Genomic DNA, 15,824 nt, shown 5'->3' with positions numbered 1-15,824 from the left:
CGCTGTTCTTTGTCTCCTTTATCACCAGAGAGCCTCAACCTTCCCAGTCTCCTGTGTCTGTCTGATTTACTGGTGCTGCAGAGCAACATCAGGGCATCAAACTGGAGAGTCTCTGAAGCCCAGGACTAGACTAGATTAAACTAGACCCAGGACTGATTACTGGTTGTCAAAGTAGAGGTTTCCTTCTAAATATACTCATTCACTCAGTATATGACCTACATCGCTAGAATCCGTATAATTCACTCAAGACTCAACAGCATGCAAGGCAATACAAATCGACTAAGGATATGAATTTACTGTGCATGGGCAACAGGATGATCATGAACCATCTGATAGTCTGTAACCTCTACACTTAGCTCTTTGTATATCCTGTCTTATCTGACAATATCTTCATTATGTGGAGACATAATTCTGAACCACATTAACTGTCGGCAGGTGTGCCATCAGACAAGCTATGTAGTTATGTTGTTTTCCAGAGCAGTGAATAGCGTACACACAGAGACTCACACACGATTGTGTATGTAGGCCAATGTTTCAAATTGTGCATGTACTTGTAGCTTTACAATGTGAACAGTTTAAGCCTACCGAACAGCTTCTATTACATACAAAGTGAATATGACGAATTCCAAGTATGTCCAAAGAAGATGAATTGACAGGGACCTTCACACTGGCAGTGTAGTGGTGACACCACCCCTGAGGGCTGTTCAGGAGTGATGAAGCTTTTACTCACGATTCTTAAGTAATCAATGGGGAATGTACAACCCTCCCTGGGCTGCCACACGCCCCCTGGTGGTACTTAGCTACATACTTAGCTATACTTTGAGGCACATACTGTACTATGTATGTGCCTCAAAGAACTGTTGTTCATTTTGATGAAAGGTCAAAGGTAATGCAAAGAGGCCCTATTTCTGAAATAATAGGCATTTAACCCATATGAGAGGTCATTGAGGTTGTGAGAAGATATTTCAGATATAATGTATTTCCCCCTGGTTTAGGTGGACGGGGCATCAGAGTCAGTATAATGGTATTGGGTGATTATTAGACTAATATTAGATTAATAGGATAGTGCTGTAGTAGGCTATTGTGTGGGTCATAATTTGATTATCATATAGAGCTACAGGTAGGCCTAAATACATTTGTATTAAACACATTTAAAAGTAAATAAATGAGGATAAAGATGCGACAACCACCTAGACATAAGTACGAAAAACAGAGACCAAAAGGTGGAATAAAAAATAAACCATAACCCAAGCTGTTTTTAATCAACAGTAGGCAATAGATCCCACCCATCCAACTACCAAGCGATGCAGAGTAAAATCTCCCACGCACCAGTTTTTAGTAGGTCTCTCCACTGGCTACTCTTGACATCCCGTTAACATTAACAATAAGGTGTAGTGTGCTAAATTATGGCAGAAATCTAATTTGTCAGAGAAAAATAACCACACGTAAGCAGATTTGGCCTCTGTAGGCTATCCGAGATGCATATGCAGCGCGCCTCCAAATGACCACTGAGGGAGCTAAAAGCATATTTATGAAAATACTAGCAAACAAAAAAGGAAGTGATCTCAGCAGTCTTAATTTCCTGTTCTGAGAGAGATTTGTTCCTGTTAACAATTGCTATAAGGACCTCAAACATTTTTTGTAGATTTGTTTTTCCAACAAACTTGTCTCTTCACGGCAGAACCTAATGCAATTCTGCAGATCAAGAATTAAAAATGTAGCCACCTAAGTAGAAATTACTTAGGTTTCTGTGGACTGCCCAAGATTGGAATAAAAAACATCGGCAAGTAAGGTAAGAGAGGCTCCGAGAAATGAATTTCATGAGTACCCCCCGGGCGATTTTGTTGTCAGTCAAATTGAACCGTAGCTAGCTAGTAGCTAAGCACTGTGCCTAAAACTGACATTAGCTATAGCTAGAACTAGCTGTTTAGCCATAGAATTTGCCTTGCCGTGCGTGTCCCGGTTAGCCAGAGTTATAACAACTTTCTTACAGTCCAATAAATAGTTAACGAATGATACTTGTAAAACATAGTTCTTACAGTTAGCTTTGTTTTTAATTTGGTATTTACTAGCTAAGTTAAATTAGTTAGATCGGTAGCTAGCACATCATAAATGGAAACGTTAACGATTTGCGGGATTTTGACACGTTTTCATCAATCAATATAGAATAGTTTACTAATGTGTGACTAGCGACAGTCTCATGGTCTGTTTGATTTAATGGGGGACACTGTTGTTGATCCTTGTAAGTAACCACCTGCGGTTGCAGATGCAACGTTAAGTTAACATTGAGTTACGTTACATGTTCAGACTACGGGGCTTTCTATCTCTAGTTGCTACTGGTCTTGTGCGAGACATTCTGCTATGGCACGGACACATTTCTTTTTTAGTAGACTAGAGTCTCATCACACATTAATGTTTTTGTCAGTGTGTGGGAGGTGTGTTGCTTTTGGAGTTTTTTTCCCGCTTGGGCAAATATGAGTCAGAGTATTTGCTTACATTTTACCACGCAGCCATTCACGCAGCGTAGGCTACTCGGTGCCTGCAATAATCTATTCCACACCGGCTATGATATAAGAATGGGGGTTAACAAAGGGGACTTCACAAACCAGGCTGTAGTAGACAGCTTATTTTGACGCAGTTGCATGCTTCAGAGATGCCAGTGAAAGATGTCCACGAAGTTTCTCTTCATTAAGAACCCTCCACTCTGAACGAGGAACGATACTTCGATGATTCTAAAGTCATTATGTTGCATCCCTTCTTAATTTGCAATTTGCAACAACGTTTTAAGCAGTGATATTATATGCCACACAGCTATACAATGTGCTGTAAAATCCACAAAAGCAAAACCATTCATTTGATTAATCAATCATGCGATCCCAGTTCTCATACAATCCAATTGTATTGATTAGGTGTGGTTCTCTAGTTGGTTGAAAACAAAAACATATAGCCACATACTGTAACTTGTAGCCCACTAAAGAAGAGTTCATTGACGGTCAGGTTTGTTATTGGCTGGTGTGAATAACATATCCAACCAGAGTTGGTTGTTGTAACAAGTTAAGTGTAAGTACAGTAGTCCTCTCAGAAAAGTGGAACCAGAAATTTAGTCAAGAAGTTCACTAGCCTAGATACTCTGTTAGAGGTATTAATACTGTGTCAGGCAATGTGATATGGGATGGCTGGACTCAGAAGCAGTAAGTTGGCAAGACGGAAAATAGTTTCTGGTTTCAGATGACCCCAATTGTCAGTATGTGATATTCTTCGAAGGAAGCTCTATGTGAGATTGTGGTTGTTTTGTGATGTTTTGTTTTGTGGCCTGCTTTGACCTGCATGCTTGTCATACAGGTTTAGGCCTATCTCACAGTCTTTGCAGTCTGGAACAAAGTATTTCTGTTAAGACATGTAGACTCTTATCATTAATCCTCCTCAAACATGAATATTGGGCGAAAAGACATTGTGAACATACTGCTGTGAGTTTGAAAAGGGCACAGAAGTTCGCAGAGCATTAAAATTATCAGGGACGCATTTCCCAAAACCATAGTTGCTAACCTGTTAGCAACTTAGTTGGTTGGCAATGGGAAATTGCATTAGTTAGCAACTATGGTTTTGGGAAACGCACCCCAGATTAGGCCTATTCATTATGGATCCTGGTGTGCACTGTTGTATGAGTAGCTTGTGTCCTATTTCTGTGTCACACAAGAGTACAAATTTTTTGGTTGTAGGCTAAGTCTTGATATGATACATTGTAGAGCAGAGAGTGCAACAATCTCCCTGCAGAAAGTGCAATGCATCCCCCTGCCTTGACCCACCCAGACTAAAGTTGTGTGTTGTGTCGTGTGTTGTGTGCGTGTTTGTGTGTGTGTGTGTGTGTGTGTGTGTGTGTGTGTGTGTGTTGTGTCGTGTGTTGTGTGCGTGTGTGCGTGCGTGTGTGTGTGCACGTGAAGCTGGATGCCATGGACAGCTCGGTCACCCTGTGGCAGTTCCTGCTGCAGCTTCTCCTGGACCGGAGCCAGGAGCAGCTCATCTGCTGGACCAACCAGGAGGGCGAGTTTAAGCTGCTGCAGGCCGAGGAGGTAGCCAAGCTGTGGGGCGCGCGCAAGAACAAACCCAACATGAACTATGACAAGCTGAGCCGGGCCCTGCGCTATTACTACGAGAAGGTACTTTGCACTCTACCAAACGTGCAGTTTGTCAAGGTTGGATTGAAGGGGGGGGAGGGTTGGGGGGGTCTTATTATTACTGTGATATTTGGACAAGTATTTCAGTAGACATCTTTTAAGTATTGATAGTTAATATGGGTATTATAAAATACCTTGGCTTAAGGGTATTAAGGGCATGTGTATGATCAGTTTGAAACATTCAAATATTATTTAGGAATAGCAAGAGTATGTGAAAAATAACCTCTTTGATGTAATGTGAAAAATGACTATGCTCTGTGTTGCAAAGACATATACTTTAGTTAGCATGCTAGTCTGCTAGTTTTGGCTCACACTCGCTCAGAATGCCACTTTGGACCTAAGGATGCTATATCGAATACATGCAAATCAAAGGAAGTGTCTCATCGCATTTAATTATTTATATAATTAATAAATAATATAACATAGTACTGGTAATGGTGCATTCAAGACAGCTTGAATCCTATTAGCACCTTTAAAGGGGAAATATGTGATTGCTGTTGTCAAAGTCTTTCCACACATAAAAGTGGCACTCTGAAGGAAGCACGGAAGGCTGTTTTACCAGTTTACACATATCAATGATCACACCCCTATGCATTATTAGCCTTTGCTGCAGGTTTGTAATGGGTTTTCAGGGCATTGCATAGTGATCCTTAGGGCATATGTGAGGTCATCTTCACTATTGCTTTGACCTCCGTCACTCACATGAAGAAAAGTCGCTAAAGTTTGTAATGAATGAATCTTAATCAGCATCAAGTAGAAATTCTCACATAAGATTTCACTCACTCCTCGGGTCCAACGTGCTAAGAAATATTGATGATGTTGACAGGGTAATCGGTTGAGTTGAGGAAAGCTAGCGGCAGGTGGTGGGTGAAGTGGCACTGAACTGACTTCGCTCTTGGATAATGCTGCTGTTCATAGATCGCTGTCTCTTTGTTGACAGCTAAGATAGAACTGAATGCCCCTTCACATGACCAAAAGCTAGGCTATAGGATACTTAGTGTAGAGCTACTATAATTGTAGAGTTTTTGTTTACTGTTTGTTGTTTAAAATAGCATGTATTAAAGAAAGAAATTCAGTCTAAAATTAGTTTAATGCTTTTCATTATTTTCTGATATGTTTTGGTTAGAAGTCATTTATTGCAATAAGGCACACATTAGTATTGTGTATTTATATAATCAATCTCCCTACTTTATTGCAACAATATGCAAGGATTTACCTTTTTTATGTTCATGCTTCGAGTATGGCGAAGTGACAGTGAGATAAACGTCAGCCACTTCAGCTATTCACAGTGTAGATTTGGGCTCCAGCCTCCTGGTTGGAAACTGTGATGATGGAGGAACAGCACAAACTCAAATTTAAAAAAATGGCATTCTGGTTGTTGATATTTAAGAACAGCAGCATGTAATCAAATTACACCCCTCCCTCTCATACTCCTGAAGCTGAATGGCTGGAATGGTGTATGGCTTGGTATATGGCTTGTTTCACTTTTAGATAGGTAGGACTATGAACACCTCTGTTCTTTGAGTGCGTGCACACACGTAATAGGTGGCAAGAGGACTGTTGCAACTCACTGAATTTGGCCAAAACAATTTGCTGGATTCAAATTGCAGACCTTTAGCAAGCTAGCTAGCTTTTATTACTAACAATTGCTGCTGTCAGTGTTTGCAGGGCAAGTCTTTTGACTGCCTCTTTAATGTCAGTTCCCCATCACTCTTTCCTTGGGCCCAGTGTTTTTCTCCACCTGTGCTGGTGGATTGTCCGTGTGTGGGAGGCTAGCGCTGGGCGGCGTAGGATCAGGGTGGAGTAGTGTCACCATGGTTTTCCTCTCCCCCCCTCACATTCCTCAGAGCTGCTGAAAGCTGCTGCATGACTGTAATTGCAGGTTGTTTAGCCGTGGCGGTAGCCTATGTTACGGGGTGGGATGTCTAAAGCGTCTGGGTGGAGGGCCACAAACAGAAGACGCGTTCTGTCTCCTTAGAGAGTTGCAGACACTGTCTTTTCTGCCCCTTTTACAATTGATGTCAATTCATTTTTAGAGTTTGGTATGAATACCTATTCAAAATGCAATTTTATTAGAATTTATGCCATTAACTATTGTACTTACTATAGCGGTCCGTTAGTAGTCAGTTAGACCCTGATGGCAGGTCTTTTTAAAGTTGTAGTTGCAAATTATACCTTTGAAAAAGTCATCAATGTCCAGTCAGGGTTGGCGTCCTGCAGAACAGTTCTGTTCAACAGCCCCCTACATTTTGTCAATAGAGTTAGGTTACATATCTGGTGAAGAAAGTACATTTGAATGGTTTCTTTTTCAAATGATTATCATTAAAAAAAAAAATTGTCAGCCACTTTTTGAGTTAACGTAATCCACAAAGATTGGGGCCAGCAGTTGATTTTGCAGTTTATCCATATCAGTGCTATTGTAATAGAGTTGCCAAATGAAGCTTCAGCTAAGCCTTTTTTTCACCCACATTAGAATATTTAGCAGCGAGGTCTCCAGCTGTGGGAAGCTAGCGGGCTTCCATGCCATCTGTTGACAACAAAGAAAAATGGGTGTTATGCTCAGTATGTATCCGTGTTGTCCCGCCATACACAAATGCTCACTGCATTGTTGACATGTCCTCTCACTAAGAGCTCTATGCCCCAATGCCAAAACCTCACTTGCCAGTCTGTGTGTGGTTTACGATCTCTCAGAGAAATACAGATCAAAGTTTTATCAAAGTTTTATCACAGATATATATATATATATATATATATATATATATATATATATATAAAAGTATATTTTTTGTTAGCAGATGTAGACAGTTAGGGCCATCACTTGACTACCCTTGACAGTTTTGGCATCCCAGTGGTTGTCAGTGTAATTGGAGGAGACAGTTGATTTGAGAGCAGCAGCAAAACCAGCGTTTGCCGCTGTATTTAGATGTGTGAGGAGTGTCTGGATAGACAAGGCATCTGGTAATGACGTTAGCTGCGTTGTCCCACGTAATGATTGCTGCTAAATCGAGCTCTCTTCCTTTCGCTTCCTTCCTCCTACACTTGACCCGCCTCCCTTTAGAACATCATCAAGAAAGTGAACGGGCAGAAGTTTGTGTACCGATTCGTCTCCTACCCAGACATCCTGAAGGGGGAGCCGCTGAGCCGGGCCGAGGGGGCAGGGGAAGGGGGTCTGGGCGGGGCCTTGCCCGTGATGGACAGGAGCCCCAGCGGCCAGCTGAAGGAGAAGGAGAACAAGAGCGGAGTGTTGGAGAGGGCCGGAGGGGCCGGGGCCGGCGGACAGGGCAAAACCACCGGCCGGAACGACTACATCCACTCGGGTCTGTACACCACCTTCACGCTGACCTCTCTGCAGTCCGGCACGCAGCTCTTCAAGTCCATCAAGATGGAGAACCCGGGCGAGAAGCTGGCGGAGAAGAAAGGAGCCCAAGAGGTTCAGATATATCAGCCACAGCAGCAGTCCTCCTCCCCGTCTGTCATCCGGTTCGGGACCATCCCAACCAGCCGGTCATCTGCATCCGCCGCAGCCGACAAGCCCCCGTTGGGGTCTCCCACGCAGACAATGGTGCATTCCCTCCAAGCCCCACCACTGGCGGCCGGTGACGTGGATGTGACTGGCAGCCAGATGGCTATGCCTCAGACGACCGGTGCATTTGAGGAGACCCTGGCCACCAGCTCCCAGATACCAGTATTCAGCCTGGTGGGGCTCAACTCCCGCTCACCCTCACCCAGCGCGCTGCAGGACTCCACCCAGGAGCTGGTGATCGACAGCGACATCGAATCCATCTCCTCCCAGCCATCAGAGATTTCGCTACAGGTAGGCTTATTCGGGTGTCTCTTCCTACGTCCAGCACTGTGGCCCTACTGCTTTCTCAATAAGCCTTTGTTGTGCCTTAATAAGTCTTTGTTTGGAAAAGTTTACATAAAATATGATGCCTACCCTGCCCTATGTCCTATATGTCATTGCCAGGACACAGACCCTTGAAGAAGGTCACCAGCTACTTCTCAGCCCATCATTTAGATGAGGTTTATATAACTCTGTTCAAGTTAATAATACCCCCAAACTTTAACCCTTTAAGGAGTAGGCATTGTCAGCAGATGTGGAGGCACATGTTTACAACTGACCCCCTCCTCTCGTTCTGCACAGAGCCAGTCCATCTCCAGTGTGTTCTCGAGCACAGGACAGGGGAACGAGGTGCAGCTCTCTCCAGCCCGCAGCCAGAGCGGAAAGCTCCGCAAGCCCAAAGGCCTGGAGCTGATGCCCACGCTGGTGGTGACCAGCTCGGACCTAAGCCCCATGGGCCTGTCCAGCCCCTCGCTGCCCACCGCCTCGCTCACACCGGCTTTTCTGCAGGTGAGACCACACACACACACCTGTGTTCATACACAAACACAAAGCTACTCAGGTATGAATGTAATGGAAGGAGAAAGCTTACCGTCATTAAAAAAAAAAAAAATATATATATATATATATATATATATATATATATATTCTCAACATCGCAGCCATTTTCAGTTTGGGACAGCTCTGTGAAAACAAACGCAGCTGGACAGCTGGAGTAAATTAAAAAATTACACTCAATGGTCATAAGTCGGGTCATTTTTCTATGAGCCAGCTGGTAGTTTGTAGGGGCACTCTGAATTCAAGCCATTAACTTCAGACAGTAATGCTTTTGCCATTCTATCTAGCTCATCAGAATAGTTATTTGACATTTTCAGTGAACAAATACAACCACATGTTTTTTTTTTTCACCGAGTGCAGCCCATAGACTGCGCTTTATGTCAAGACGAAATGAGGTTTATTGTTTATTGTTTATTATTTAGTTGCGGATCCCCATTAGTTGACACAGAAGTGGCAGACTAGTCTTCCTGGGGTAGACTACATTTTTGTATGTTCCAGAACATACAAATAATAAATTATCAATCACATATTGTACATTCAAATACAGTAAGAGTAGCAGTGACATCAGATTACAGATAAAAGCACAAAATACAATACAGTGAGTGCCAAGTCAGAGTCCAGAGTTTATAATTAACATGCATCACGTGGCCGCGATGTGTTAGAGATAGACTCTCCAAGTAGAAGATGACAGAAATTGCATCTCCAGTGCAGTAGGTGGCAGTGCTGCCGCACACTCAAGAGCTCAAGAAAGAAACATGTCTGAGACTGAGACCATGAGAAAGTCATTTGGAGTGACATAGGTTAGAGTTAGCTCATGAAAATATGAAGATGGAAGATGGAGAATGTTCTTCTGTGGTATTGTGATATAATATTGATTTGATTGTTATGATTTGTAAGTCTCAGTAAGCTTAGTAACAGCAAAACTATATTTGGAAAGATATGGTGTGGTACTGTGTGATGATATACAATGATTTCAGTTTATTTAATGGAACAAAGATGAACTTAATAACAAAAGAACTAAAGACCGAATGGTGTACAGCCTTGATCTAGCCAGATGTTTGCTTAGGCAGAGTTGTGCAAGTTGTTGTGATGTGATTTGGCAGCAAGTCTCATTATTGCATTATACCATTAGAGCCACACAATGGGCACATTTGACAGGAATAATCCAAGCACTTCAGTGACACAGGATATGACCTCATCTGATTTCATCATGTGATGCAGAATCCTACTGGTTTGACCACCAACATGTTTTATTTCCTTTCCTTTTGTTTACTTTTGTTTTTGTCTACTTTAAGTCATTCAGCAGATTTACTTTCAGTGTTGTAAGAACATCACAGTAATGCCAATCACTATTTTATGGTGAACCAGTTTTGTCAGTGGTATTTTGAGTCTGTGGACCAGGGACGACTGGTCCCAGGTCAGTGAATGGTGTAACAGTACAGCAAAGTAAGTGAGAGTTTTATTTTTTTATCAGACTCCCACGCTGCTGCTGACACCGAGTCCTCTGCTGTCCAACATCCACTTCTGGAGCACACTCAGTCCAGTCGCCCCTCTCAGCCCCGCACGCAGACAGGGCCACCACACACTGTTCCAGGTCTGTCACACACACGCACACACACACGGACACGCACATACTCACACACACACACACACACACACACACACACACACACACACACAAACACACACTCACACACCCACAAATGTACAGAGTGCAGACAACATACACACCAGACTTTGTTGCAGATAACAACAATAATCAACACGTCACACATTCAACACACATTGAAATCCTTCTCTCACCCAGAACGTTGTGTTTGTGTTGCAGTTCCCCTCCGTGCTCAACACACAGTTCACCTTGCCAGTACACAGCCTGGACGGCACCACCACCCCCGGGCCACTCTCGCCGGACCCCCCAAAGACATAAGCCCCGCTCCGCTCCGGCCCCATCCGCATCACCCACGCCATCTCTCACCGCCCAGGCCTCTTCGCTCTCCATTTTTTTCCTCACGTCCAAAATCTGTTCCCGTCTGAAAACCAAAATCAGGGGCCTGCGTTTGCTGTCGCAATTTGTCGTTTGTTTTGTTTTTCTAAGGTGAGGCTCGATAGCGGAATGTTTCCACTGTTGGATTACGATTGCTGAAGATGGGGTGGGGAGGACCAGGCTCTTATCCTGTTGTGTTTCCCGCTCTTGGAAATGCTCATCGCCAAGCAGGCTCCACCCTCAGGAAAAGCTCAGACGCACGAGCTGAAAGGGAGCCTGGCCAGTGGTGAAGCTGCTGCGTCACATGACCACGCACCAATCAGGCCTCTCTGTCCGCTAACCAATGGCAAGGCCTCATGTGGATGATGTAAGGATTGTCCTTTTAAACTTTTACTGGTGTAATGTTGAACTTCAAGTGCCCTTCATGGATGCGGCTGGGCTGAACTTCTTGTAATGAATATTCTTTTTTTTAAACATGTTTTTTAACATGTGTCCTAAGTATGTGCTCTGTGATGACTCAGCCTGACCAACTATCGATGCCTATTTGCTCGCTCTGTTAACCTTATGTAATATGTTTTAGGAGAGTTCGCCCCAAGATGGCCTCATAGTTGAAACCCTCCGACCTAATTGTGACCTTCTCTCGTCTGCACCTTTCTGCAAAAATTGCTTGGGCTACTCAGTGTTGTGACAGCAATCTGAGATTAACTGGTGTTAATGCCATCAGTGTCTCGCCACAAATTTGCCTGTAGTATTACATTATTACAAAATTACATTTCCCACTGTTAGGCAGGAGTTCACCGAACGGGCAACTTGGATAGATAATCCCCTGTAAAATACTGTAATGGGCTATGAGGAGTCCTGACAAGTCGAACTGCCTTCAGAGCTCAATGGGCTCCTGTATCCTTCTAAGCCTCCATTAACGGTTTTCATTTTTGAAAGTTAATGTGACTCACAGAAGAAGGGAAAGTCTAGAACAATTTGCACTCAGAGGCAGCCCCAGCTGGGGATAACTTGGGACGGCCAAGGCTGTTGACGGCACAGAATTGTATGAACATACCGCATGTCACCCATTGCTTGGTAATCCCACGGAGGTATTTCTAAGTGCAGTGGCAGGTAGTTTCTTGGTGTTTTATGCCCCCAACGTTGTCTTCAAGGCATCGCTGACTGGAAGGCACTAGGGTTAGGCATGGGTTAAGGTTAGGGTTGGGGTTAGATTTAGGATTAGGTGCCTTTAAGTCAGCGGTGACAACGTTGGGGGCAAAAACACCATCGAGCTGGCAGGTATCCAAGACGGCTGACCATAGGCAGTAATTCATCTTTATTGGTTTCTGACATGGACATTTCTAGACGCCTGTTTGAGTGCACACCTTCTAACATTGACATTTCTCAAGGAGAATAGTTGGGGTAAAAAAACAAGGATAATTGATATCCACATAATATTTCCAATTTTTTTTACCCATAAAGAACAGATAAATGCTGCAACGACAGTGTGGAAATCTTGTTGACTGCACTGCCCTTGGCACAGAGCAACTTACCTGCTTTGACCGAATCCAGCCCTTTGCATGAAGGGAGAAAAAACAGGTTATTCAAACACAGTTTCAGGGAAAAGGCACTGAGGAATAGTGACATGTATAGACCCTTTCAAGAGAGTTCCATTATCAGCATCATAGTTGGCCCCACAAGACTTCCTTTTTAACATTCCATATGTTATCTTAATGCAGAGGAAGTAGATTGGGGCCCAAATAGAACGTTCAAGCATTGTTTTTGTTTTTATTGTTGAAAGGGTCTATTAACAATTCTGTTTTGTAACCTGCAGCGTAGCGTGTGGTCTGCATCCCTGTCATTGTTGCCAACACATCTCCCTCGCTCACAGGACATTCTTGAATTTCCCCTGGGGATCAAAAGTATCTATCTATCTCTATCTAGAACATGAGCAGCTTTCTTGGCCATTGGCCTTTTGCGGTTTTCTATGTAGATTGTCATCAGTTGTAGACTAAAAGGATCTCAATCATCAGTATGCTTTCCTTCACCTTTTGGCACTGCAGATTGTATTTACTATTTGTCTCAGAATTTGTCACTTCTGTGCACTTGCCTCCTAAGTGCAGTCCCCTACCTCTATCCTGAAGGAGAAAGCCACGCTTTGAAGACAAACTACACCAGCACTTAAAAACCCACTCGAAACTGGAACTTGTATTTTAATTGTACGCACTTAATCTAATCTATTTGGGAGACTTTTGACCTTGCGTGTACTTGTGTGTTCAAATCTATCCCCAAGTGACTTAACCCACCCCCCCCAACGCCAACCCCCTCTTTCCCCTGTTCCTTCTCTGGCGTTAGGACATGCAGCTTCTCACAAACAAGGCCACTAGTGTTACATTTGTGAGCAGGAGTCAGTGGAGTTAGTTAGTTAATAAGTAATCTACAGTAGGTCCACAGTATCAGGCTGTATTAGAGTCGTCTCAAGGATATCAAGCTGTTTCGTTATGTTTTCCCCTCACATAACATGGGAATTATTTGATCTCACTCACACTCCCTTAAAACCTCAGAAAGAAATATCTCAGGTATTATGATGCATGGTCTTGTCATGTAACAAGATCTAGAATATGTCAGGTTCTATCACCAATTTTATAATAATTTCTCCTTTCTTGGATAAATGTGAGGGTCTAAAATTATGTTTTTGTTTTTACTCTTTTTAAGCCATACTTAATTGACCTCTGACTATTCTGAAATCAAATCTATTCTACAGAGAATTCTACTGCACAGCATGAACACAATGTTGGAATGAAAAGGCCATGCACATGGTGCCTTATTTTGCTGGATGGATGTATTTGCCAAATGAGATGAGGTTGTTGGCTGTGCATTCTCAGCTAGCAGGGTCCTCATCAGCAAGAAATGATTGCTAGGGTCATGATGCAGTTGCTTTTCTGGAAACGACTATTTTTCCATTTCTGTTCATTCCTCAGTATGCAGGATGGCATGCTGATCTCTACAGCCCATGAATGACTAAAACCATGTTCTTATACACAGGATTCCTGGTGTACCTTGTGTGGCCCCATGTTTTGAATAGCAGACCTTCTGTGCTATAGAATATGAGAAAATTATAACAATTATAGAACATTTTTAATTTTAAAAGAGAAAGTATGGGTATCAGCACTTACACACTCTGTTGGTTTTCTACTGTTAGACATAATATTGCCCTCCTGTAACCTTGTTTCCACCAGTCTATGGAGTCTTCACTTTTGTTTTGTTTTGTGTATGTTCTTGTGGCCTGTGTACCACTGATGCGGGTGATGTACTAAAGGCTTCCATCAATTTCTAATGCCTCCTGCGGGAGTGGTTATAATGTGTGTACTGCAAGCTCACAACATACCGAACATGGTGCATAATGACTGATTTTAGACCTTCTCATTCTGTGGATTTTCTGTGTATACTTTTTTCTTCCTTTGTCCCCTTGTGGGTGTTGTACTATTGATTTCCCAAGATGGATTGAAATTATAATCAACATTGTTTGGTTTGTTTTAGTGGATAGGTTTGTTTGTTTGTTTATTTGTTTGTTTGTTTTCCTTATCAAATCGGACCAGTCAGTGGACCTATCCTTTGTAACACTGAAGGTTTGAACGTAGCAGCCTAACTGAACCAAGCTAATGTGTTGTACAGTGTTTTGATGCTAAAGTAGTGATGCTTGACAGTATTGGCACTTAAAAAGGTTTATTTATCCAACTAAAAGGTGACCTAAAAATAATTATTTTTAACCCCAGCGGATATCTTCTGTGAAATATCACTTACGTATAGTCCTAAACCACAGTGGTTTTAAATGGTAAGTCTTAGTTCAAGGTGCAGTTTCATAGAGATAGAGATTAACTCTACTCTGGGAAAAGGTAATGTTATATAATTGTATCATTATTATCTGAAAAGATATTTTAATACATCCCACTTTGATAAAAAAAATAAGTAAGTCTATGCACAAAGTACTTTATACTGCTGCACAGGTGGGCTCTTAAAAAGTTAAAATCCCAACAGACTTTTACAAGTCAAGCTCAGCAAATGTCTATTTTCTCTCCTAATTTACATTTCTATGCTAGTGATATAGTATGAGCGAGATATGCTATATTTTACTTACTATAGTTTTGATAATATTCAAATGACTAATAGCCATCCAATTTTGCATTGTACTCCTCGAGAAATGCTAGCATAAAGGTTAGAACAGAGACAAGTAGATGTGGTCCATAGGAGTTATAAATGGTTGCCTTTTCCTCTTGTGTATATGGTACTGATATATCCCATTGCTTTGGAAGTCATCAGCTCTTGCAAATGTATTTTGTCAAATAAAGAACAATTATTTTCCTGTTGTTTAACTCAAATGTTTAAATGCCAAATGTTTACAAGCTTAATGTTAATTGGAGTGTTCCTTGTACTGTAAATAGAGGTTGAGTGGTAAATCTGTTGGAATCAAAACAGGAAATACATTAAATATGGTGTTTGTCAACTGCGGCTGTGTGGCTTTTTGTAGAACGTGCTCCTTGTAGAACATGTGAAAGTGTAGGAATCTTGCTGAAAGGGGGGGAATGCAAGGGGTCAACAAATAAACTAATTGATTAAAAAGCCGAAATAAGCTTGTGCTTTTTTGATAACATACATTCATTTCTAATAATTCAATATTCTCAGTGATTGTAGGGATAATGATAGTAATCCTCCTGTGGGGGCAACAACTGAAGCAGACTGATGCTGAGAGGTATAAACCATGGCTTCTGAGCTACAATGAATTGCTTTGTCAAGACTAGTCGGTCTGCAACTTACACATATATTGTACCAAAGTGCATTTGCAGTTTAAAAGGAACACTTCCATCCCGCTCACAAATGTAATGGGATATTTCCAACAATGGATTTACTACGACGGTCATGGACAAGTTTGCAGTGTTATGCAATTGCAAGTGACTGAGTGGGATAACAAGGTTTTTTTTTCAACCGTGTCCTCTGTATAGGTACTTGATTTTTAAACCTGATTACATAATTTAGTTTACATGTTTACTTTAATTTCACAAAATCGGCTATATTATAGTTTATTGAGGGAGTTGTGAAGAAAAACATCCTCCACTATTTGCCTTTATCCATTTGATTTGTCCATGCACAGTAATTCATTAATTTATGGACTATCAGAAGTTATCTCCTGCTTTCACAGAATTTTCTCAGTTCAGTATTGGATAGACTTTTTGTCCAGGTCAGATCCATTCACTGTTGCCCTGTCTCCTGCCCTTATGTCTGTGAG

General features: G+C 42.1%; 1 protein-coding gene across 1 annotated transcript; it reads left to right on the top strand.

The window, feature by feature from the left end:
- The first annotated feature begins 1,354 nt into the window (after positions 1-1,354).
- Positions 1,355-15,047, top strand: elk4 (ETS transcription factor ELK4). Its single transcript, XM_042089844.1, has 6 exons — positions 1,355-1,792; positions 3,942-4,157; positions 7,234-7,989; positions 8,320-8,526; positions 10,049-10,168; positions 10,403-15,047. The coding sequence occupies exons 2-6, from the start codon at positions 3,951-3,953 to the stop codon at positions 10,499-10,501; spliced, it is 1,389 nt and encodes a 462-aa protein (XP_041945778.1). The 5' UTR covers positions 1,355-1,792; positions 3,942-3,950; the 3' UTR covers positions 10,502-15,047.
- The last annotated feature ends 777 nt before the right edge of the window (positions 15,048-15,824 follow it).

Source organism: Alosa sapidissima, chromosome 4 (genome assembly GCF_018492685.1).
Source record: "Alosa sapidissima isolate fAloSap1 chromosome 4, fAloSap1.pri, whole genome shotgun sequence".
NCBI lineage: Eukaryota > Metazoa > Chordata > Actinopteri > Clupeiformes > Clupeidae > Alosa > Alosa sapidissima.
This window is presented reverse-complemented; position numbering and strand designations above follow the sequence as displayed.